The 26,692-nt window shown below is 41.2% G+C and overlaps 1 protein-coding gene and 1 long non-coding RNA gene across 2 annotated transcripts in view; one reads left to right on the top strand and one right to left on the bottom strand.

The window, feature by feature from the left end:
* SLC7A14 (solute carrier family 7 member 14) overlaps positions 1-26,692 on the top strand; it is a 76,103-nt gene that overhangs the window by 31,315 nt on the left and 18,096 nt on the right. Inside the window, exons 3-6 of the mRNA XM_003766160.2 lie at positions 619-836; positions 13,391-13,537; positions 16,322-16,530; positions 17,652-18,529. Of these exons, the coding sequence (XP_003766208.1) occupies positions 619-836; positions 13,391-13,537; positions 16,322-16,530; positions 17,652-18,529 (1,452 nt within the window). The remainder of the gene's footprint in view (positions 1-618; positions 837-13,390; positions 13,538-16,321; positions 16,531-17,651; positions 18,530-26,692) is intronic.
* On the bottom strand, positions 787-14,352 carry LOC116422200. Its single transcript, XR_004232754.1, has 2 exons — positions 13,804-14,352; positions 787-892 (listed from the first exon to the last, which is right to left on the bottom strand). It is a non-coding gene; the product is annotated as an uncharacterized LOC116422200 (long non-coding RNA).

Genomic DNA, 26,692 nt, shown 5'->3' with positions numbered 1-26,692 from the left:
ATAGAGATTTGACTCTAATTTATAAGAAACCAAGCCATTCTCCAATTGATAAATGGTCAAAGTATATGAACAGACAATTCTCAGATGAAGAAATTGAAACTATTTCTAGCCATATGAAAAGATGCTCCAAGTTATTATTAATCAGAAAAATGCAAATTAAGACAACTCTGAGATACCACTACACACCCATCAGATTGGCTAAGATGACAGGAAAAAATAATGATGAATGTTGGAGGGGATGCGGGAAAACTGGGACACTGATGCATTATTGGTGAAATTGTGAACGCATCCAACATACATACAGTCTATATGCACATACATATAGTCTTTTCCATTCCATACTCTATTCTCTCTCACCCATATTTCTCTCAAAAGCAATGCTGTCGGGGCAGCTAGGTGGTGCAGTGGATAGAGCACCAGCCCTGAAGTCAGGAGGACCTGAGTTTAAATTCAACCCCAAACACTTAACACTTCCTGGCTGTGTGACCCTGCAAGTCACTTAACCCTAATTGCCTCAGGAAAAAAAAAAACACAATGCTGTCCCATTATTGGGATGCCCATGAACATTTTTCTCTGATTACCCCCAATAATTGGTTCCCCACTTCCTCTGTGTTACAGGAAAAGGAGAAGAATCATACCCAGATCTGCTGGCCCTTGTCATTGCCGTCATTGTGACCATCATTGTTGCCCTGGGGGTGAAAAATTCTGTCGGCTTCAACAATGTGCTCAATGTGCTCAACTTGGCTGTCTGGGTGTTTATCATGATTGCTGGTCTTTTCTTCATCAATGGAAGCTACTGGGCTGAAGGACAATTCCTGCCTCATGGATGGTCAGGGGTAAGCTTCTTCCAGCGTCTCGGTGGGTATGGTAACCCCTCTGATTGACAGTCAGTCTAACAAGACAAAAGAGGACACCTCTTTAATAATAATAGCTCTCATGTATATAGTCCATTGAGGTTTTGTAAAGCATTTTATATCTCATTTGATCTTCTGTGAAGTAGATGGTGTTATTATTCCCATTTTACAAATGAAGAAACTGAGGCTGAAAAAGGTTAAGGGTCTTGCCCAAGATCCCACAGCTACTAAGTATCTGAAGCAGAATTTGAACTGAGGTCTTCCTGACTGGAGGTCCATTGCCCCACTAACTGCCTCTTTTTAATGCCTCAGTTTCTTTTTCAGAGTGCATTTAAACTAAGGCTTAGGAGCTGGATGGAGGAGGATTTATTAACTAGTTTGACAATAGCCACGCATTTGATAAGCGCCTACTATGTGTGAGACAGAGCATTGTGTGCTGGAAATTCAGAGACTAAAACAAAATCATTCCTGCCTTCAAGGAGCTTACACTCTAAATTAGAGAGGGAGTTCTATCTTCTTAGCTGCAGGGTATTCTTCAGTTCTTTCTTTTAGCTTAAAAATGAAAGCCAAGCAAATCAGATTTTAAAAAGGCAATGTGGTGTAATAAATAGGGATATGGGCTTGGAGTAAGAAAACCCACCTCTGATATTATCTTGGGACCATGGGCTCTTTGAGCCTCAGTTTCCTCATCTGTAAAATGCTATACCATAGACCAATCATGTCTCCTTGAGGGAAATAATTTGTATCATTCAGTAATAACATTATTTAACAAAGCTGTTATAAGGATCAAAATGAGATAGGTTTCTAAGGTGCTATACAAATTTTAAACATTTCATAAATAATGATTATCATTGGACAGAAGAAGAATCCTAGAGTCAGGTGAAATCTGTTTTCCCTTTCTTGATACCCATTAGCTGTATGATCTTTGGCAGATCAATCAACAAGCATTTATTAAGCACCTACTATGTACCAGGCCCTTGCTTGGTGCCATGGATACAAAGAAACAGAATAAAATGCTCTCTGAGTTCAGAGAATTTATATTCTAACAAAGATGCAACATATATATATATATATATATATATATAATTAGCTATGGAATAAATACTAAGTAAATGAGATTATTAAATGCAACTTACTAAGGGAGGAACACACTAGGAACTGGAAGGATCAGAAAAAAACTACAAGAAGTGTACTTATCTGGCCTCGATTCTTTCATCCATAAAATGGGAACAATAATGACTACAGTACCTCCATAGTAGGCTATTAACAGAAACCAAGTTATAAACTTCAAAGTGCTGTCACTGTCAATTGTTTCTTGCCATAGAGGACATTGAAGGAAGATCTAGTTCACTTTCAATAAAATGGCCTTAGATGCTTGTATTTATTTCATGAGATTTGCCAGAAAGTCCGCTTTGGATGGTTGCTGGAAGTGGCCCTCCTTCTGAAAGATGAAGCAGCAAAGAGAACAATAGATCCAGCAGCAAATGACTGTGATCAAAATCTCACTTTTGCTGCTTATTGCATGTGTGTGCCCTTGGGTGAATAATTTCTCCATTTCCTCATCATGAGAAGACTGGGTTGTTCTACGATCCAGCTTCTTAAATTGTGATTTGCAACTTTATATGAGATCTCATGATTGAAGGTGAAGGTCACAAAATTATGGTTTATTATCAGTAAATGTTTGATTTATTATTTTGTATACTTATATATCCAGGGTTCCACAAAAATTTCTCAGGTGATCACCAGTGGGAAAAGTTCTAGATGGAATCCCTAAATCTATAGTCCAATGAAGTACAGATCCAGAGAGGCAAAGTGATTTGTCCAGGATCGCAACAGTGACACAGCTAGTGTTTGAACCCAAATGCCAAATTGTGAACTTTGAATAAAGGTATTAGATAGACTAGATGCCTTGTCACATCACTTCCTATTCTAAATCTATGGTCCTAAGACCAGAGATCATGTGGGAGGACATGAAACAATTTTTTGTAATTACATTGAAGCTCTGATAATTCCTTCTTAATTCTGTGGAGTAAAAGGAACTTTAAGAAGGTCCCCAAAGGCTATAGAAGAATAGTACAAACCCAATGAGAGTCTGCCAAATGGGAAATTCTTGGAACACACTTTTACTATTCTCATTCAGACATAAAAAATGGAATAAAACTTCAAAGATAAGTGAATAAACCACTAGGATGATGTAGTTTATTATCCCACTTTGACCAGCCTTTTAAACTCCCCATTTTAAGATTCATCCATTATATGGGGACAGCAAGTAATTGACACCAATTATTTTAAAAGAAATAAGAGGTCTTATTTTTAAAAGAATATGGTGTGGTAGTTAACAGCTATAATGATAGATGTCATGCTTTAAAATAGGATGTTCAAATGTGAAGTTTTTATTTCCCTATTCAACCTCAAAGTGACAAAGTTATAGACTCTTGGCACCGGAAAGAATTTTTAAAGATCCTTCAGTTCATTCCATGGTCTTCAAACAAGATTACTCTGGACTCATCCCAGACCAACAAGGATGTCTTCTATTTATTTGATTTGCCATGGAATCCTAGCAATGAAATGATATCTAGTCCAAACCCACCCTCCCTTATGTGAAAATCCTCTCTGCATTCTCACCAACAGGTAGTCATTCAATCTTTCCTTCAATTTCTTCAGTGATGGGAAAATCATTACTTATGAATCACTTGCTGGGCATTTAATAAATGCTGATTGACTGTCTTTAGAAAAGGAATTTGTTTCATGGGAGTAAGTAGCATATGGGGGGGGGGCTCTATTTGTTTTTTAATTTGCTCAGTGTGATATGGTGGGAGAGAGATTGGTTTTTAAATGCTTTTTATTTGAAAAGTAAAAATAATCTTAAACTATTGTGTCCATTCCCTCTTCCATGTAACTTTTACCACATTCCAAATTCTAATCCAAAGTGGCTCCATTGGAGCCAAATAGACTAGACTAAATTTCCATTTGACAGCCTTTCAAACTCACCCCACTCCCAAGCCCACTCTTCTCCCTAAATATTCCAATACTTCAAGTATCCTTGCCATCTCAGTTGCCTTCTTCTGGAATAACATTCTAGTCTGTCATTTTCTGTTTAAAAACATGATACACAGAAGGAAATGAAACACACTGTTGTTTCCTGAGTTTTATACATTCGGAGCAGCCTTCCTCATATCTATCATGAGTGACTCATGCTGTAGTTTCAGTTCATTTCTTGGCATCCAGCCCTCAATGAAATGAACAAGGATTGTTCATGATTCTTCATGTCTCTCATCTAAAAGGCTTTAGTAAATTCAGATTTCTCGTGATCTCCAAGATGTAAAATTTGAAGTCTTTGGGTGTGCTTCATTTCTACTCATTTTAAGGGTCTTTGGTAATTGCTCCCTGATATCTTCTTATCCATCCTCAAGTTTGTCTATAACTTAGAATTCTAGAATGGAGCAAACCAGGGCATGAATAGGAGTAAGAATTAACTCAGTGATCAATGCTCTTGATGTGATGCAATAGAAGTAGAATTAATTTAAACCCCAAAGAGTTGAGTCTAAATCCCAGTTCAACTACTTCCTACTATTTATGGCCTAAGATAAGTACTAAAGTCCCAGTCTCAGTGTCACAGAAAAGAGTCTGGGGAATGGATTAAATATCTCTGAGGTGTAAGTCCTATCTTATTTAAGCATCCATAGCTCAGGATCGGACTCACTTTTTTGTGATAGAAATGCATTGTTGGACTGACTTTCTCCACTAGACAGAAGGCTATGTCTGTGAGGATGTGAGACTGAAGCTCCATTTTTATCAATTAGCTTTGATTTCTTCCCTGACTCTAGACTACATACCTAACCCCAGCTAACTATCCTATATAAAATGACATTAGTCACCTTAATCACATGAAAAGAATGTATCAATGTATCAATGTAATGCTCTTACTGTGACTTGAAACCCAATGCCTGGGCACTATTGATGAGAGAGTAAAAAATATCAGAATGAGACTTTTTTTCTTGGACTTGGCTGATGTGAAATTTTGTTTTGTTGGACTCCGCATATTTGTTATTTGGGTTTTCTCTTTTTTCTTTTTATTGTTCAATGGGAGAGTTAAGGAGAAAAGAGAAAATAAATGCTTGTTTTTATAAAGTGAATAAGAAGTATCATCTTTGCCTCTAGACATTAAGAATTGAACTTGTTCAGCAAATATCGTTTAAGAACTTTATGCAGAACACTATGTTTCGTGCTGAGAGAATTCATATCTGGGTGGAGAACTAGTGCAAATGTTCCCTCCTCCAAAGCAGATCATTAGTAATGTTAGGAATCTTGGGGGCACCGAGAGATTATATTAACGAGTTTGGCTTTCTATCCACTATATTATGCTCCTTTTCTCTGGAAGAGCTACAGAATGACAGATTTAAAACTAGAAAGAACTATAGACATGATCCATATCAAACTACTCATTTCATACAAAAAGAATCTGAAGTCAAGAAATGAAGTGATGTTTCCAAGGTAATATGGGTAGTAAGTGAAAGAACTTGTATTAAGCCCATTTCCTCTGATTTCAAATCCAAGGCTCTTTTCATTGTACCACATTGGATCCAGAAAGTTAACTAAGACATGATTCCTGCCCTCAAATAACTTACAGTCTACAAGGGGAGATGGGCCATGTTTACAGATATATAGACTATACGTTAATATACAATAAGTGTACAAGAGGTCTCATAAAGTGAAATGAGAACAATTGAGGAAGAAATCATTTCCAGTTAAGGGTACCTGGGAAAACTTTATGGATAAAGTGTCATTTGAGCTACACCTTGAAGGGTAGCTAAGAAGCCGACATCCAGGTCCAGGAATGATATAAGCAAAGGTATGAAGACTAAAAATAGGATATTTGTGAGAGACTGTGAGTAATGTTGGCTGTATAGACTATGGAATGTGAGAAGAATAAATGTGATAAAGCTAAACAGGTCATTTAGACTCAGGATGTAAAGGGTCTCAGGTGCAGGGTTGGACTTATCCACTTTTTTAGTTTGGACAGAGTCAGGTCTTGGATCTATATATTCGGTGTTTTTCCTCCCCATGTGTATCATTCTGTGTTACTTTTTAAAAAAATTATTCGGGCTCCTGGCCACTTTTCCAATATACTAAGGTCACTTTGAATCTGATCCTATTTTCCAAAGTGCTGGACACCTGCCATCATTGTATCATCTACAGGTTTAATGAGCTCGCTCTACATTTCAGTAGCCAGGATTAGCAATAAGTAATTGCTGGGGATGTAGTGATCTCATGAAGACATTCCCTCCATCGATGTCATTTGCAACCCATCCATGCTCACTTGTCCCTGTCCTCTGATACTTTCACCAGAAATGACCGACCCAATGTCCTAAGAGTGGGGTTCTTCCTTTACTTTTTCTTGACATCACAAATGGGTCTCAGTGACTATGCATCAGTTAAATATCCCTAACTCCTGCCATATCCAGTCCCTCTTTTTTTAATCATTCACATAAATCTTTGATACTACTCTTTCCATCATTTTGCCTTCATAATTCCTTGTGTTCACGGTCTAAGTAAGTCTGTTCATGCTCACCGTGAGCCTTTCAGCTGCTCTCTGAGAGATCCTCAAACTAAAGTCTTTGGAGACCTTCGAGTGCCACAGTTCAAAGACACACACCCATGAAAACTTTATGGTACATTTAGAGGAATATTTTGGGAAACTATTAAGAATTGTTCCTGTTTCTTTTTGTGTTTAAAAAAGGTGATAAAAATGTATAATTGTATATGATTTAAAGTGCAGCTTGAAAATTTAGATGAGATCTACAAAAAAGCACAACAAATTCTTTTTGTTTAAAAAAGCAATAAAAGAATTGTTCCTTTTATTGACTTTGTTGCCTCTAGCTGGTAAGATGATCTGGGAAAAAAATATTTTGTTAACAAGGACTTAGATTTAAAACAAAAAGGGACTCAGAAGTTATCAAGATCAAACATCTCATTTTCACAGGTTCATCAGTCTAGACCAAAAGGGACTTGGTGGGCCATTGAGTCCAGCTCCCAGATTTTATAGACAAAGAAGCAGGTAAAATGGTTTGCTTGGAATCACATAGCTAATATAGGTTTGAACTCAGACCCATTCACCATGCCATCTACCTACCTCATTTTGTACTTGGCAAAACTAAGTCCCAGTAGAGTCTTGTCATTTGTCCAAGATCACTTTTCACCTGGGCCATGTCAGTTGCCTCCTAATTGGTCTTTCTGCCCTCCATAATGACTTCTCAGGCATGGATCTGTTCATGGAGTCTGATCACCCTCCTCACACACACTTATATCCTTTGTTTGGCTCTAAAAGCTCTCACATCCTGGTCTCATTCATCCTTTCCTGGCTTCTCCTTTCTCCATCTCCTGCTTCTCTTCTTTTCAACTGGTTGTCTACCTTGCCTAGCTTCGGTAGAAACTTAGGGCTTCATTTTCCTTGTCTGCAAAATGAAGAGTTTGGGCAAAGTGAAATCTACCCTAAGTACTATATGATAGGCCATCTCTAAGCTCTTAGAGCTCTAGCCTCCTCATGCTCTCCAGAGTGGCTTAAAAGGGTTAATGAACATTGTGTCCATCTCTTTCTAATTCTTCCCCTCACCTCCCCATCCTCACCACTACCTTTCTTAGTTCTCATGAACTAAAGGAACAGTTTACTCACATACAAGATCTGGGTCAAATGCTTCTTTGGTCTTGAACAGCTCAAGAAAAATAAACATCTCCTTCATCCCCCATATCAAGTAACGGTTGTCCCTTAAATGAACTCCAGCCACCATCTGCAATTCCTCAGCCTCCGGATGCTGTTTAATATGTATGTGCCTTATATTACTTGTTCCCGATGCTATCTTTTGTATTTTTCTTTAACCAAACAAGATATTTTAACTGTCCAAATAACTCCTGGGAAAAACGACCCTGATAAGTAGTACAGGGAATGTCTGCAATGTCCAAACACAGCAAAAAATTGTTTTGAGTGTGTTCTATATCACACTGCATTTATCTTTAACTTATTAGCACATTCTCCTACCTCACCATGTGTAGGCTGCTAATGAACAAGGGGGACCGACAGCTCCAAATTCCCCTTTATTTCAGAATTGGGTCTTTCTAGCACTGGGAATAAGTATGCTGTGGTGGCTAATTGTGCACTCAGAGTCTGGTGAGATGGCTGGTCAAAGACTCGGCATTAGTAAACTGCAGTAAGGTCAGCTTTTTGCCACCATACATTTGGATAGATGACCTAAATGGTGTGACTGGTTTTGCCAGTTAATGAGGCACTAGCTCTCCAGCAACTGGGACCCAAGAAATGATGGTCCTGGCAAATGAAGGGTTTCTGACATGAAATTCATTCATGGAATTCAATTCAGTAAACAGTAAGTGCCTACTAGGTGCTCACCATTGTGCTGAGATACAAAGACAAAAGGTCCCTGCTCTCAAGAAGCTTATTTTCTATCAGAGCTAAACCACATATCCACAGGTAATAATACGTATCCAAATACATATTTAATGATAAATAATATATAATAAAATAATTTGAGTCATCAAAGTAGGATCACAGGTCCAGATCTTGGAAGCTATCTTGTCCAACTCTCTCTTTTCACAAGGAGGAAGCTGAGGAAATGACTCACCTGAGATCACACAAGTAGGGAGTATAAAAAGTGGGATTTTAACCCAAGCCTTCTGTCTACTGCCCCAAATATGTACAAAATAATTTGAGGGGAAGGAATCTCTAAAACCTCAGGGGAATCAGGAGGGATTCTCCAAATGAGCCTTAACTAGAACGATGCATTCAAAAGAGGTAGAGGTGAAAAGTAAACCATTTCAAGCAATGCTTCAGGATTAGATTGTGGGAAATAATTCCAGAGATTAAATTAAATAGCTTTCAATGGTCTCTTCCAGAGAAGATTGTACCTGAGTGGGTCTAAAATGGGTCTGTGAGTTCTAGAAGTCATCTCTTTTGCTCAAGACACTTGACTCTAGAGAAGAGTCCTCTCTCCTGGAAGATGCAAGCTCCTTGAGGGCAGGAATCATTTGATTTCTATTGATATTCCTAGCCTGGGATAGAGAATATAACTTAGCAAATACTTGTTGAATTAAATTGAATTTAAGCAAAAATATTCACTACAAACAACAAGTAGAAACGCCAACTAAATCATGAATGCCATTGGATCCAACCTGGGAGCCAGGAAGACAAGTTTAAGCCTTATCTCCGTACATACTAGCTGTGTAACATTGGACAAATCACACCCATCCATTTGAACCTCCTTCTCCTTCATCTGGAAAATGGAGATCCTCACTCAGTGGAGCTGCGAGGCTCAGGTGACTTAATGAAAGTCAAGGGCTTTACAAACTTTAACAGACTCTAGAAATGTCAGCTATACTCTCTTCATCATTGTCAATAGGTTGACCTTCTTCCCCACCTTCTCTCCAGCATCCTCCATAGATGGCCATCCAAGAAGACCTGAATGCAGATCCCACCCCTGCTGCCCGCTCTCTGTGCCTTCTCTGCAAGTGAGAGGGGCTCCCCTAAGATCCTTTCCAGTCCTAACTCTATGAGCCCATGACACCGTGATGAGAGCCATCAAGAGGAAGCCCCGGTTCCTTTACAAGGAACCCTTTTCCTCTTTGTTTTTGAGCTCTGCCCACCCTGGCCTTGATTCCTTTGCTCCTTGACTGGCACAGAAGTGGCACAGAAGTGGGGACAAGGAGGTCTGGAGCAACAGCCACTCCCAGAGACTCTCCTCTCCTAAACGATCATCAGAGAGCCCAAGCTCAAGCTGATTTTCTGATGCTGGAAGGAGATCATACAATTATATTAATTCTACTTTAATGGATTCTCTGGAGGAGAAAATAAACTGTCAGATCAGTACGGGAAGTGACATGCTTTAATTTATAAAATCACAATCCCCCTCTTTTGTCTACTGTCAGATAAATTTCCCTCACTTAGGTTCTATATCACTGCCTCCACTTTTGTGACACTCCCCCCACACACACTTCCATCATCCATGTTCTTCACGTTCCCTCAGTCACCCTCCAAAAAAGGTCATCAGTAGCTTGCTAAAGAAAGCAGCCCGGCTCCCAGCCTCAAAAAGGAAGAAAATGCTGAATTGTGAATCCTTAATCAAGGACCAATGAGTCCATCTATACCTTTTAGTCTTAGACAGAGTTGCCTGAGACTCTGGGAAATAATGCAACTTGCTCCTGGGAAGGTAACAAGCAAGCATTTATTAAGTACCTGTTAGTAACAATAGATAGAAGTTTCAAGCAGCTAATATTTATATACTGTTTACTATGTGCCAGGCAGGGTAATAAGCACATTACAAATATCATCTCATTTAATCCTTCCAACGAGTCTCTGAGGTAGGTGTTATTATCATCCCTATTTTATACTTGGGGAAACTAAGGCAGACAGAGCCTTACCCAGAGTCACCCAACTAATAAGTGCCTGAAGTGGTATTTGTTGAACTTGGGTATCTAGGATGGAATATGAACCCAGATTTCCCAGACAACACTACACCATCTGAATTTCTGGGAGATGCTTGCAAACCTTTGAAATTTCATTGAACGTCAGAGATCATAGACCCCTTGAGATCATCACATCAATAATCCCTCATTTTAAAAAGAAGGAAATAGGAGCCCAGAAATATTTTAAGTGACTTGCCTAAGATCCTGTGGCTATTTAATGGCAGCCTTGAAACAGGAACTCCAGAAAGCTGACCCTGGAGCCAGAGCCCAGGTCCTCAATTTCCTCATCTGCAAAATGGGCATGAATATCTATCAGACTTGCCACAGTTGCCGTGAGACTCAAATGAGAGGATTCTCATCTTTGTAAACTTCAAAGTATGCTAAAACCCTCAGTTATTTTTGTTAAAACTCCACAGTATTTTCGTAACCTTTTTCTTTGGTCGATTTCCAATCTTTGTTTCCCACTGAGTGCAGGGTTATCTCACATGTCTCGAAGTATGTGTACCAATGGGCTGAAACCATTTGTTTATGAACAAGAATGTTCTAGCTGGGTTCTACCATAGACCATGAGTAAGACATTTACCCGATATCACTATCCCTGCTCTCTGCGTGATTGTGTCCTGAAGCTCAATGAGAACAAATTTATGGGCTTGGGATTCTTCCAAAAAAATAATAATAATATTATTCCTGTGTCTTATGATATCCAATATATCATAGCTTCTACATGATTTAAAGTTTTACAGTTTACAAAACATCTTGCATATTTAATCTCAAAGCAATCCTGTGAGGTGGGTCAGTCAACTGACTTAAGTGCCTACTATGTGCCCTTAGGATACAGGGAAGGGCAAAAGCTTGACAATCTCATGGTCTGAGAGGGGAGGAGAGAGAGAATGCAAACAACTATGTACAAATAGGCTAAGAGGGGAAATGGAAATAATCTTGGGGGAAGACACTAAGATTAAGGAGGAATGGAGAGGTCTTTGGTAGAAGATGAGGTTCTAGCTGAGAGGGTATGCTGGGGATGGAGGAAAGCCAGCAAGTCACACCCTGGAGAGGGAGTGACATATATGGGGAAAAGCATTGGAAACCAGCATTATTGGCTCACAGATTATGGAGGAGGCAAAACGTGTAAGAAGAGGGAATATGTAGGAAGGAGTCAGGTCACGGGGGAGGCGATGCTTAAAAGTCCCACAGAACATTTTTTATTTGATTCTGGAGGCAATAGAAAGCCACTGGAGCTGGTTGATTGGACAGATACTATGGTCGGACTTGAACTTTAGTAAGATCAATTGGAGCATATGATATAAGAATATAAGGTAAAGGGAAATGGGGACGCTTTCTCCCAAAGTTCAGCTGTAATAAAGAGGAGAAATATGAGTTAGGGGAGGTGGACATTTAAAGTGAGGGGTTTGGGGAGAGTTAGAGAGACATGGCCAAGTTGTAGATAATAAGGAAACAGATGGAGACAGGGAGAAACTGAAGGTGAGTAATAGAGTGGGGATTAAAAGGCAGCTAGGTGGCCCAGTGGATAGAGCACTAGCCCTGAAGTCAGGAGAACCTGAGTTCAAATGTGACCTCAGACACTTAACACTTTCTAGCTGTGTGACCCTGGGCAAGTCACTTAACTCCAGCTGCCTCAAAAAAAAAAAAAAAGAGTGGGGATTAAGTGGGCACAATCTTAGAAAAAACAGGATGGAATGGGGTCGTTTGTGTATATAGATTTTGCTTTGGAAAAGAGAAAAAAATCACTTCATAATGGGTAAAGGAGCAAACAGTGACAAAAGGCATCTGAGTGATATGAAATAAAGAGGAAAAGAGAAAACTTTCACCAAATCACCTCAGTTTTTTTCAGTGAAATATTAGGCAACTCCTATTTCCCCTTCAGGTGAGAGGGGAGTCCTGGTACATTCGAGGAGGCTAAGTAAGTCAATTAGAAGGTTTAAAGGATTGCCTGGCAGCTGGGAGAACCCAGTTTAAATTATGTCGCATAAATTTATAGTACTTAGTCATCGGGATTTCATGATTTTCCCCATCTTTGTTTGGCAGCGGGTAAATCTGTCTTAGAAATCAGGAAACTTGTGGTTTCCTGAAATCAAATGACTAAGCCAGGGTCACATGGCTAGTAAGTGATCAAAGATCTACAAAAGCAAAATATTCCTAGTGATGTCAGTGACTATCCTTAAAGCATTTTGATGGTACAGAGAATAAAGCATTAGCCCTGGAGTCGTGAAGATCTGAGTTCAAATTCTGATCCAGAGACTTACTAGCTCTGTGACCCCGGTAAAATGTCACTATGCCTCAATGTACTAATTTGTAAATCAGGACAGAAGAAAACCTCTGCTACTTCCCTTGCAGAGCTGGACAGAGGTGCCTGTGAGATAATGTATCTGAGATGATAACATAAATCACAGCTCTTGTTAATTAAGAAGAGAGAAAGGGTGGTGTGGTAGAATTAAGGTCAATCGTAGAGGCAGTTGACTTAGTGACTCTAGGCAAGTCACCTAACATCTCATTCTAGAAAATTGAAAGTTGCAGAACCACATGAGACCTTCATTGAGCAGAGCTCAAGTAGGAGCTCCTTACGCACTGAAATAACAACTCCAGGCTCCTCCCTCAAAAATGATGAAGAAAATACATAATAATGACATAAAGCTACTATAAAATCAATAATTTTGTTTTATTTTGTTTTGCTGAGGCAATTGGGGTTAAGTGACTTACCCAGGGTCACCCAGCAATACTACTTTAAAAAAATATAAATTGCTGCTTTATTTATCCACCTTAGGGTCTACATACTTTTGAAAAATAGAAGTACAGATTGTTCCAAAAATCTCTGATAAGCTTTAACAACTTAAAACTGCTCTAAGACTTTTGGGACATCCTATATTTCTGCATTTGAACAATTATTCAATCTACAGGATAAACATTTACTGATTTATGGATTTGTGAACCAACCCCAACCAATGGACAGGAGGACCTTCCGGCACCTTCCAACACTGGGTCCAACTCTATGGTGCTTTGAACCCAGCCCCCTCTCCTATGAGTCACCATATTCTTTTCCCACCCAGGTCCTCCAAGGAGCAGCGACTTGCTTTTATGCCTTCATCGGTTTTGACATCATCGCCACCACAGGAGAAGAAGCAAAGAATCCCAACACATCCATCCCTTACGCCATCACGGCCTCCTTGGTCATTTGCCTCACGGCGTATGTGTCTGTAAGTACCGAGACTCGCAAAACCAGGGAAGGATGGAGGGGAAGCGGGGACTCCTGGGACGGACGGACGGAAGGAAGGAAGAGAGAGAGGGAGGGGGGAAGAAAAGAAGGAAGGGAAGAAAGAAGGAAGGAAGGAAGGAAGGAAGGAAGGAAGGAAGGAAGGAAGGAAGGAAGGAAGGAAGGAAGGAAGGAAGGAAGGAAGGAAGGAAGGAAGGAAAGAAGGAAAGAAGGAAAGAAGGGAAAGAAAGAAAAAGAAAATTGTGCTACCTGGGTTCTGCTGCTAGACCTGCTGCATGAAGCCCCGGGTTCTAGTGCCTAAGGGTCATGTCATGTACACTCCCCCTTGGGCAAGGGGCAAGAAATACATGTAGCCGGCAGATTATGAATGTTTCTGAGACTTGAGATCCTCAGTGCTTGTCCCAGTAGGCTGCAGTCAGACCCATCTCCATAGTCCCCCCTTTTGGCCATGGACTTTCATTTCTCCACAGCAAATACAAAGACAAAAGCCTCTCAATCCACCAGAACTGCTCTTCTCAGCTCCGCTGCAGAGGGGAAAATATCACAACTTGATGTTTCTTCAGAGAAATGGTATCTCCCTCTCTCTAGGGCAGGCATGGGAAAATCCAGAAATTGGACTAGAATAAGTAGATAAGCTGAAGACCCCTCTCTCTCTCATACACACACACACACACACACACACACACACGGACACGGACACTCACACTCATTCCCCTGCTCACACAGTTTCACTTCTGATCTGGGCCAGAGTGACCCAGGGAAATATTCCACGTTTGGGCCACTGTCCAAGGCAGCACACATCATAGACTGGCAGTAACGGGTGTGCAAGGCCAAGGCATTGTTCAGCCCCGCGGAGGCCCACGTCAATGGGCTTCTGTCTTGGGAGCCGGTCCATGCCGGAGAGTCAGAGTGCGCTGCCGCAGAAAAGAAGGTAAATCACCATCGGCTGGGAGCCCCGGCCTCTCTCTGTCCCGGAGAGGAGAGCTTTCCCTGGGAATTCTGGAACCCAGGGGATACCAGCCACTTTATCTGGGACAAGCAACACAAACCATGGCCTTTGTTGGGAGAAAGACAGAGGCAGAGGGACAGAGACAGAGAGAGGAGAGACAGAGACAGAGACAGAGACAAAGAAAGACAGAGAGGCAGACAGAGACAGACTGACAGAGGGATGGAGAGAGAAAAGAGATGGGGAGACAGTGAGACAGACAGACAGGGAGAGACACAGACAGAGACAGAGAAGATATAGAGAAACAGAGAAAGAAAGGAACAGAGACAAAAATAAAGAGACAGAGGGACAGAGAGAGAGAAGATATAGGGATACAGAGATATAGAGAGAAATGCAGACAGAGATACAGAGATACTGAGAGACAGAGACAGAAAGAAGATATCGAGTGACAGAAATAGAGACAAAGATAGAGGGAGAGAGACAGAGACACAGACAAACACAGAGAGACTAAAACAAAGACAGAGAGAGAAAGACAGACAGACTAGACAAGAGAGAAAGAAAGAGAGAGGGAGCTCCTGAGATACCAAGAGGCTGCTTCATGGGAGGCTGCCATCCAGGGTAGGGTAAGAAACAGGATGAGCTGAAGGAGGAGCTCTCAGTGACCCACCATCTTGTAGCTTCCTGTTTTAACAAATTATCTTTGCTAAGACATAGCTAAGCTCAAATGTTTCTATGCTTTTGAAGGCTTACAAGTACTAGCTCAATACCCTGAGCCACGGCCCTTGTCACCCCACCCTCATTCTGGCTTGGTCCTTGAACCTGTCTACAATTACCCCCATCCCTTCTGTGGTACATTCCATCTGGTTCTGATCCCATTTGGCACCAATGCTAATTAATCCCTGAGGCTCTTCCCAAATCCCCCATCCTTGTCTTCCTAGGTCCGTGTGCAAAAATCCAGGGATGTCCCTAACTAGGGAGGAGCTAACATTTTAAGCCTTGGCCTTCTCTGCCCCTGCCTAGTGCCAAGGCCGGACACATCTCTCCAGGGCCAACAGGCCCTCACAGGCCTGAGAGAGAACCAAGCCTGGCTAATGGGCCGTCTCCTCATCCTAATCACCTTGGGCCAGACCCACAGCACTATTTCCTGGCCCATTCATTACCACAACAAAATCTTTGGGCTTCTGCTTGTAAATCACAGCCAGGGATAACTACCAAGCTTCCCATCCCTCCTGTCATGTCCTCATGAAAACTCTTTAGCAATTTCCCCCAAAGAAAAACCAACTAGTTAAAGGAAGGGGGAGGAATTGACTGGAAGATCTGCGGAGCACATTCGAAACACTGGCTATTTGGTTCATGGTCACATGGTTTTTTGGTTCAGATTTAGAGCTGTAAGAAAACAACAATTCCATGCGCCATGGAAGGGTCTCTGGAGACACCCCATTCTAACCCACTGTTCTTAGTGTTCATCAGTTCCCCCCCCCAATGATAAACACTTATGAGACACCAGCTGTTTACAGAGCATGGTGCTAACGAGAATTGAAAGGTACTAAGATTCCCATCTTTCTGGATCTTACGATCTAGGGGATCCCATCATATCACTGTAATATGTAGAACTACATAATTTGAGAAAGTTAGGAAGCAATGGCATCCAAACAATCAATAAAAAACTCTAATTACATGGGAAAGCATCTACCTTCCTTGCGCTCTGAGTCGCTCTGTCTGGGGGCCTCCCAGAACCCTGCAAAATGATTCTCTGCTGTGCCAATCTGCCCCACTCCATATCCTTCTAATCTGGTGTGTTCTCTTTCTCTTTTTGAACAGGTGAGCGTGATCTTGACCTTGATGGTGCCCTATTATGCCATCGATACCGAGTCCCCCCTCATGGAGATGTTTGTGGCCCACGGATTCTATGCTGCAAAATTCATCGTGGCCATCGGCTCCGTCGCCGGGCTGACAGTCAGCTTGCTGGGGTCCCTCTTCCCTATGCCCAGGGTCATTTACGCCATGGCCGGTGATGGGCTTCTCTTCAGGTCAGTGCCCTGTTTCTGGAAATGGCCTCCGTTCTATGACCAGCCTGTTCCCAGACTCTGGAGGTGGCTGCCTGTCGGTCACTCCAGCACCGCAGCTTTGGGCAGGTGTCCTAGGACAGCTGAAGGGTTTAGAAGGGTTTACGAGAAGAGGGGCAGACCCCCTCTTCTCTAGGATTTTGTCTTTCTTTCTTGGAGAAGGAGAGGAAAGTAAGGAGGCAAGATAGATTTCTTTTCATTTTATTTTTTATTATAGCTTTTTATATATAAAACATATGCACGGGTAATTTTTCAGGATTGACAATAACAAAACCTCCTGTTCCAAATTTTCCCTTCCTTCCCCCGCACTCTCTCCCCCAGATGGTAAGTAGACCCATACATGTTAAATATGTTAAAATATATGTTAACTACAATATATATATACATATTTATACAGCTACAAGATAGATGTTTGTTAGTTGAAAAATCAAATAAAATTTCCAAAAAAACCCAAACGGGGAGATGACCCGTTGGTTGGCTCAGGAGTCAGACTAATGGTCCTTCCAACAGAACATCTTCCTTCCTAAGATTAAAGTGCCCTCAAAATTCAGAGTGCCCAAAATACCAAAGGAAAGGAGGAAATAATCTAGACTCCAGGAGAATGCTGGATCATCTAGAGCAGTCCCTCCGACTCCTACCAAAGCGGGTATTACTGTGACAATCTGTAATGATTTATTAAAGCCATCATACACACACTCACGATGGGAAACCTCTTTGTGTCACTGGCAGATCCCATCACCTTATCATGCCAGATATCCAAGTAAGGGAGAGGCTGGGAATGTTTCCAGGTGGGCTCCAGCTCACCATAGAGGCTCTTCCAAGAGCCAAATCCTTGAGCCCAACAGAAGTCGGTTTTAAGGAACCTACTTATTTGTCAGCAACAGGTACTGAGTGTCAGCCAATAGCTTTGGCATCAGTCTGCTTCCGCCTCACACTCCTAACGCGCTGAGGCTCCGCCTGCCTCGGTTCCCTCACCTGTTATAATGAGGGCAGCTCCCGGCCAGGCCGTCGGGAGGCTCCATGAGCCGAGCTGTGGAAGGCTGCTCTCAGCGGAGTGACTAAGCCCCGCTTCTCCCCCCCTGTAGGTTCCTGGCCCACGTCAGCTCCTACACGGAGACGCCCGTGGTGGCCTGCATCGTGTCCGGGTTCCTGGCGTCCCTCCTCTCTCTCCTGGTCAGCCTGAGGGACCTGATTGAAATGATGTCCATCGGCACCCTGCTCGCCTACACCCTGGTCTCGGTGTGTGTCCTGCTCCTCCGCTACCAGCCCGAGAGTGACATCGACGGCTTCGTGAAGTTCCTGTCCCAGGAGCACACCAAGAACAAGGAGGGCGTTCTGGCCGAGTGCGAGAAGGAAGTCTGCTCCCCCATGAGTGAAGGGGAAGAGTTTTCAGGCCCAGCCACCAACACCTGTGGGGCCAAGAACTTACCATCGCTGGGAGACAACGAGATGCTCATAGGGAAGTCGGACAAGTCCGCCTACAACGTCAACCATCCCAACTACGGCACCGTGGACATGACGTCCGGCATAGAGGCCGACGAGTCGGAAAACATCTACCTGATCAAGCTCAAGAAGCTGATTGGACCTCGCTACTACACCATGAGGATCCGCCTTGGCCTCCCGGGCAAAATGGACCGGCCCACGGCGGCCACTGGCCACACGGTGACTGTGTGCGTGCTCCTGCTCTTCATCCTCATGTTCATCTTCTGCTCCTTTATCATCTTCGGCTCCGACTACATCTCGGAGCAGAGCTGGTGGGCCATCCTGCTGGTCGTGCTCATGGTCCTGCTCATCACCGCCCTGGTGTTTGTGATCCTGCAGCAGCCCGAGAACCCCAAGAAGCTGCCCTACATGGCCCCCTGCCTCCCGTTTGTGCCCGCCTTTGCTATGCTGGTGAATATCTATCTCATGCTGAAACTCTCCACCATCACCTGGATCCGGTTTGCCGTCTGGTGCTTTGTGGGTAAGCTTTTCCCTTCAAGAATGACCTGTTCTTCTAGGATTTTTTTTGGCTGAGGCAATTGGGGTTAAGTGACTTCCCCGGGGAAATGTTAAGTGTCTGAGGTAGGATTTGAACTCCGGTCCTCCTGACTCCAGGGGGACCCCTGGTTTCTACATTAATGAAACAAATCAGTCCTTTCCCATTCAGATTAACAGACTGTTCCCTCCAATGACCTTGTCTCTGGAATGATAATGACAATCAATTCAACAAGTATCCATTAAACTTCTGCTATCTGCAAAGTGATGCTTTAGAAATACAATATAACAGAGTAGAAATATCACTCAACTAATCATTAAGAGATGGGAGTTTGAACCTTGTCTCTGCTATTTAGTATTTAATCCCAGGCAAGCCATTTTCCCCTCCCTGGTCATCATAAAGCAAAAAAGGGGAGATTTAACTCTTTTTTCATCCCTCAGATCCCTTGGTAGCAGCTAATAATAATAGCTAATATTTACATTGCTCTTTGCACATGTTCATCCATTTAATTTTCACCCCAACCCTGTGGATAGGGTAGGTATCATTATCAAGTCTATTTTTCAGATGGGAAAACTAAGGCTAAGAGAAAGTAGTTGACTTGTACAAGATGACAAAATTATATGACTGAGGCAGAGTTTGAATTTGGTTCTTCTGATTCCCAAGATAACCTTCCATCCATGTATCCCTTGGGTACTGCCTTCTGCAGTACCATTCTCAGAGTAATGGTAAAATAAAATACATAGGATTGTATTGAAATAAAGATGTAGTTTTCCCTCTGACATTCATAGACCCCACTCCGGGACTTAAGAATCTCTTTGAGCCCTAAAGTCTATGCAGAGACAAGGAGTGTATAAAATGAACGGTCCCCTTTGATGGGAATACGTAGTCAGAATTACAGAATGTTTGAAGGGGGAGGGACCTCAGTGACCCTCTAGTCCAACCCCCTCATATTGAGGATGAAGCAACGGAGGCAAGAGAGAGGATGCTCTTTATCCAAAGTCACACAGCCAGGCAGAGGCAGAAATGAAACCAAGATCAAAGGTTCCTAGTTCCAGGATAGGGTTTTCTTCTGCATCATGCTGCCCCCCAGTGGAAGTTTTCGTTTTATCCTGGCATTAGATCTGTGTTTGTTATTTTTAGTATTTATGTATTATTATTATTTACTAATTATTATACAACAATATCCTCTTCTTGCTGGAATCAGAAAGGACTATCTATACTGTAATCCACTTATTGCCCCCAGCAAAAAATAATTATGAATTTAGGAATCCATCAGAATAAGATGCAGTGATATAGATGACCTCCCTTATCATTAATTATCTGTCATTTAGAGATTCTGAGCCATATAAATCTCAAACAAATTAAGTGATTCACCACCAGCAGTCGCATAGGTAGGAATTAGTCAAGGCAGAATTTGAACCCAAACCTCTTCACTTCCCCAACGGTATTTTTTTTTTTTTTTGCATTCTGCCATAGAGAAAAACTCTGTATTTAAAAGCTACTCAGCAGACAATCATTTCAGCAAAGATTCTCCTTTGAGAATCTAGGGAGAGGCAAGCTGCCCGAAGCAACCAGGTGGCAAAATAGAGTGCCAGACATTAGTTGTGTGACTATGGGTAAGTCACTTGATTTTTATGATGCTTGAGTCCTCTCATATGTAAAATAGAGGCTAAAATAGCATTTACCCTACAAGGTTGCTGAGAAAATAAAATGAGATGGCATAAAGTTAATATCATATGTATATATAATATATTATATTATTATGTGTATATAATATAATGTTATCATTATTAATATTTTATTGATTATTTTATTAATTTCTAGTCTTTCCCATATCCAAACTAAAAACTCTTCCCTAGAAACTGCTCACACTCCCTAAACATCTAAGGGACATCCTTGGATTGTCCAGTTCAGGGAGGATTCCCTTGTTGAGTTTAATGCCCCAGAACTTTTGATCACAGTGAAGCAAAATGAGGGAGTCTGGCTATTTGCTGCCACCATCTTGCCATAGATCTGTAGATGAGAGGACTTCCTTCTCCCTCTCTTTGGTCATTGGGCTCCTAGTTTCTTGGACTGCTCAATGCTCACAAAATCCCAGAAGCACAAAGGTCAGAGTGAGAAGGGAGCTTTGCAGCTATCATGTCCAAGCCATGGATCTTGGGTCTTGCTGAACAATTCTCGATGAAAACGGAGTAGAGGGGTCTCATCTGGGAAGAATGCGTGACTAAGAGATGAGCAGATGAACAAACAACCTCTCTGTTCTTGCTTTACTACCAGGTAACCCTCTCTGTTCTTGCTTTACTACCAGGTAACATAGAATAAACACCCAATATCTAAATATTTGAGCCTCAACTCCTGACTTTCAGTCGTTCCACTTTGAAATCCATCAGAGCTAGTGCTCCTAAAGCAAAAGTCAGATCACGTCACCCCAAAGCTTTGATAGAGCTCTAGTGCCTCTATGACAAACCCCTCTTAATCCAGGCTTTTTAAACCATGGATTGACTTCAGTAGGTCTAAATTTGGAGTTTTTTTTAATATTTTGGTGACTCTATTTCACTATAATTGGTTTCCTCTGTGATCCTGTGTATTTTATTTTGTGCATTTAAAAATATTATTCTAAAAAAAGTAGAGACTTTCCCAGACTAAGTCCAAGACACTAAAAACTTTAAGAACTCCTTTTCTCAGAGAAAAGACAAACTCTTCTATTAACATTTAAAGGCAAAGCCTGATTCTAACCTATTTTTCTAGGCTTATTAATAACCTCTCACATACTACATTTCAGACAAAGTGATCTAGTTTTCTGAACTCAGCATTCTGTCCATATCCCACTTCCATGCCTTTGCCCATGCCTGGAATGCATTCCCTCCTCACTCACAGTTCTTAGAATTTTTAGCCCCCTTATAGACTCGATCCAATAGGTCACCTCATTTGGGAAAACTTTCCTGATCCCACCGATTATTAGAGCTTTCTTCCTCCTCCTCAGATTACCATCTGCAAATGCATTTAAACTGATGACATGTAGATCCTGTTTCCCATTAGAATATAAGCTCCTTGACAAAGAGATTGTTGTTGGATTTTTTTTCTATTGTTGAATCCCCAGCATCTCACACAGGTCTTGACATATAAAGGCACCTAAGTGCATGTTGGGTTGAATTAGGTTGGATTGGATTGGATTAGATTAGATTGGATTGGATTGGGTTGGGTTGGGTTGGGTTGGGTTGTAAACTTTAGGGTCACAGGCTTTGAGCTGAAAAAACTCTTCAAAATCATCTAGTTAATTCTTTCATTTCACACATGGAAAAGCTGAAGTCCAGACAGGTAAGAAAAAAAAAACCTGTCCAAAGTTTCAAAGGTCATAAGAAGCAAGATCCAAGGTACAAATTTGAGTCCCGACACTCAAGATCTAGTCAACTTTCCCCTAAAGCACAATCCTTTTTGGAAGGCCAGCAGAACTATTTCCAAACATAATTTCTCAGAAACATCAGCTTCTTTGGAAAGTAAGGATTCCTAGGTTAGTTTCCACATTATGATTTCTTCACAAGCTTCTTTAATGTACATTTTTCTTCCCTCACTTTTGATAAGCAAGGATTCACTAGATCATTTTTTTTGCAAGAATGTTTTGCTAAAAGTGTTGACCTTCAGAAAGAACAGAACTCGTGCAGTATAATGTAGCCAATGTCCCTACAGAATCACCCAGCTTTTGTTTCTTTTTCTCCCAGAGCTGAGAAAAGGAATACAAATATCAAATGTTCATTAAGGCCCACAAAGGGAGCCCCAGCCAAAGAATATTTTTGTTTTGCTCACTGGTAATACATTCGTGTAAAAGAAAGTCTAGTATTGTTCATATGGGCTTCAGCTGGGAGAGATTAAGCGAGCGTGAAAACATCGTTAGGAAAGAGAGAGCACAATTGTCTTTCCTGTGGCATCTTTTGAGCCCAGGGGTCAGCCATTCCCTGAAATGCTTTATCAAAATTATATTTTTCTTGTCATAACAAGTATCCAACTCTTGCCAGTTCTGAATCTTTTTTAATTCTCTTTTTGATACATAAACCAGTGACTTTTTGTTCACTCAAGTCTCCAGCATCATCTTGTGATTTGAGACGCAGATATTCCATCTTTTTCATTTGGCCTAAACATCCAAATCTTGTCAATTCTTAATGCAAAAATTACTTTATTTAATATGTGGAGGAGTAACAGAGTGAATATTTGCTCAATCAAGTCCCCAGGATCACCATGTGATTTGAACCATAGATGTCTGGAATTCCCCATTAAAATGTAAGTGCCCTTGAGAAGGGAACAAGCTGAAATCCTTTTTCTGTGAATACTTCAGCCACCCTTTCATGGAAGGAATGAGGATGCTGGGAAGAACCCTGACAGTAATCCAAGGAGCAGTGGTTAGTCAAGAAGACCTAAGTTCAAATCCAACCTCAGATACTAATCAGGTGTGAGACCTTGGGCAAGTCCCTTCACTTTGCCTCAGTTTCCCTATCTGGAAAATGAGCTGGAGAAGGAAATGACAAACCACTCCAGTATCTTTGCTAAGAAAACCCTAAATGAAGTCTCAAAAAGTTAGACACAAGTGAACAGGCTAAACAATAACAATAACGAAAGTCCCAGGTTCCATTTTTAATTCTTAGGATTCAAAGCTGTAGAAATGAGAATGAGAAAGCCCACAAGGAACCTCAAAGTAACTTACCCAAAATCACACAGCTACTAAAGAAAAACTGGGATTGTAATCCAGGTGTTCTGATTCCAAATTCAATCTACCCCACACCAGCAAGAGAACTTGCTGGCACAAGTCATTTTACATCTCGTGACTTTGGTTGATGTATTTGTAAAATTAAAAAAGATGTTATTTCTGGTGGGAAAACCTTGGGGTTCTACAGAAATGTGGCTTGGTGCCATTTTACACCCTAGCTAAGGTCAGAAGCATGGGACACAGGAGGGGCACTTAGCTCTGCCCCCCTCTTCCCAGCCTTCTTTCTTGCAAGAAGTGCCAAAAAAGAATAGAGAGAAATGCTGGGTTTAGTTCAATTGAATAGCATTTGTTTAACACCTACTAGGTGGCAGCTGCTCTGTTTGGCACTAGCGACAGGGAGACAAAAATAAACGGTCCCTGCTTTCAAAGTGCTTACAGTCAGCCAGAAAAACACATATAACATATCCACAGATGGGTGTGTGCAAAACATATTCATAGAGAGTAAATAAAATGTAATATTGAAAAACAGGGAGCAGTAGTGCATGGGAGAAACTGAAAAGGCTTGACCAATAATAGGTCAAGATAGGTCGACAAGTTTTTTTTGTTTATTTTTTTAGTAGTATTTTATTTTTCCAAATACATGCAAAGAAAGTTTTCAACATTCATCTTTGCAAAACTTTGTGTTCCAAATTTTTCTCCCTCTCTTCCTCCCTCCGCCATCCCCAAGATAGCAAGCAATCTGATAAAGGTTAAATATGAAATCCTTCTAAACGTTTCCATATTCATCATATCGCACCCAAAAACATCAGATCAAAAGGGAAAAAACACGAGAAAGGGAAAATAAGCAAACAATAACAACAATAAAAACTAAAATATTATACTTTGATCCATATTCAGTCTCCATAGTTCTCTCTTTGAATGTGGGTGGCACTTTCCATCACAAGTCTATTGGAATTGCCCAGGTTAACAAATATTTATTAAACTTTTATTATGTTCCAAGCAGTGTGTTCCAAACTGTGCTTTAAAGGAAGTAAGGGTGTCTGTGGCATGGTGATGAAAGGAAGGAGTATTCCAAGTTTGGGGCACAACATAGGCAAAGACATAAAGGATGGAGATGTACCAAGAAGCCAGCTGTAATGGAAAGTGCTTCGGGGGGAGTAAAGAGGACCCAACCTGAAAAGATAAGTTGGAGTGAAATTGGAAAGGGCTTTAAATACCAGGCAGAGTAATGCACTTTGTTTTGAGGGTGATAGGGAGTTACAGAAGCTTCTTGAGAAGAGAAATAGCATGGCCAAACCAGCACTTTAAAACTTTAGGAATTTGGTGGCTATGTGATGGTTTGGTTGGAGAGAAGAGCCTGGATATAGAGAAACTAACTAGGTGATTGCAATAGTGACGAGGTGATGAGGTGAATTAGGGTTTCAGCTATGTGAGCAGAGAGTAGGGAACAGGTACAAGAGATATCAGGGAAAGGGATCAAGAGGATGTGGTCCCTTTGCCGCTTTTGTCCGTTCCTTCTGCCCACAGCCACAGCTAGTGAGATGTCCATAAAAATCATTCCTCATCCCACCTAAAAGTCTATACTAGAATCATAGAAACTAAAAAGGACCTTGAGAGTATTCTGGACCAATCCCTGGCCCAGTACAGAAATCTCCCCATTCACATGCCCAACAGTTGGCCATTGACCCTCATCTGGAACATTTCCAATGATGGGGAAATCACTATCTTAGGCAGCTCATTTCTATTTTCAAATATCTTTTCTTAATGAAAAATCTCCTCTTTCTAATGAGCTAATATATACTTCCTGATAATTTCCATCCATTATAGGATCATATATTTAGAACTAAAAGGGACGTTAGAGTCCATCTAGTCCAATCCCCTTCTTTTACAGAGGAAGAAACTTAGGTGGAGAGAAAATAGGGTCATACAATGTTTGAAACAGGATTTGAATCCAGGTCTTTGTCACTCTGGGTTCATTGCTCTGCACAAGACAAGTTTAAGTGCCATGTCATGAAGACCCCTTTATATGTTTGAGGATAATCCTCCCATTATCTTCTCTTTTCAGACTCCCATCCATATTTCCTTCATTAGTCCCTCATGTGATATGACTTAGAGTTCCTTCACCTTTCTAGCTCTCTCTGGAAATGCATCTGTTTAGTGATGGCCTTTCTAAAATATGGCCTTCCGAATTGAACCCAAGTCTTTATGGCCCCACAGCTAGCTCCCTATCCTTGGTAGAGGCAAAGATACTACTATGTATGGAGTAACTGGAATTATCATCCAGAGAAAATATACCTGTGGACACCATGCTGCCAAGGAAGTGAATCTGACCCAACTCAGTAACTGAATGCATTTGAGAAAATAGGAGAAAGCAAAGCTAAACATATACAGATACAACACTGGGAAATGGTGATGAATTAGTGGCATCAGAAAGGAAAGTAAGATAATAAACCTGGTTTAGAACCTGATGGGATATCCAGGTAGCCCTCAATTTTAGGTAGCAGGAGATGAAGATCCAAAGTTCACAAGTGTCATCAAGACCATGGATACATATTTGAGACTAATCTGCATGGGAGTGGGAATAAATGAGATTACCAAGAGAAAAGAAGGCCAAGGACACATCCTTGGGGGAAATCCACATTAAATCATCAGAGAAAAGATAAGGTACAAGTGAAAAAAAAGAGAAGGTGGAAGAGAGCCAAGACAGCATGGTGAGCTTTGAGGAGATAGTTTCACTAGACTGGTAAGGGCAGAAACTAAACTATACAAGAGAAGAAATAAAGTGGAAACATCAGGTATTTGGCAACTTTTCCAAAAAGCTTACAATGATAGGTAAAAAGATAGTAGTTAAATAATTGGATCAGATAGAAGGTTAACAAAGAGCTGTTTTTAAAATTGGGAAGTTCCAAGGATTTATAAAGCAGAATAGAGAGGAGTCAATGGAGGAGAAATTGAAGCTGCATGAGGAAGAAGGATTGACTGCTGGATCAAAGTTTAGAGAGGAGAGGAAATGGTATCAGTGGTGCCATGGAAAGGATTAGTCTTCATAACAATTCAGGCTTTCTCTTCCTTTTGTAAACAGAAGGCAGGAAGTAAGAATGTGTGATAATGTTGAGACTGTAGTAAGGAAAGTGAGAGGGTTCACATTGGATGGCCTCAATCATCTCCATGAAATAGAAGGTTGGGAAGAGAGAATAGCTTTAAAAAAAAAAAAAAAGGAAAGGAAGAAGGGGAAAGGATAAGAGGCTAAATTATATGCTACAAGTGTAGAGAAGAGGGTGGTTATTAGATGTGAGACTAAGAAGAAAAGATTTGGAATCATCTGTAGAAAATAAAATAGAACAATCATAAGAGTACATCAAAGAGTAGATTGCCAAAAAGCAATAAAGACCCCAGCTGAGCTATGATGATGAGAAAGGCAGAGAATGGTGAGGGATATTACTATTTCC

Source organism: Sarcophilus harrisii, chromosome 3 (assembly GCF_902635505.1).
Source record: "Sarcophilus harrisii chromosome 3, mSarHar1.11, whole genome shotgun sequence".
In the NCBI taxonomy this organism is placed as follows: domain Eukaryota; kingdom Metazoa; phylum Chordata; class Mammalia; order Dasyuromorphia; family Dasyuridae; genus Sarcophilus; species Sarcophilus harrisii.
This window is presented reverse-complemented; position numbering and strand designations above follow the sequence as displayed.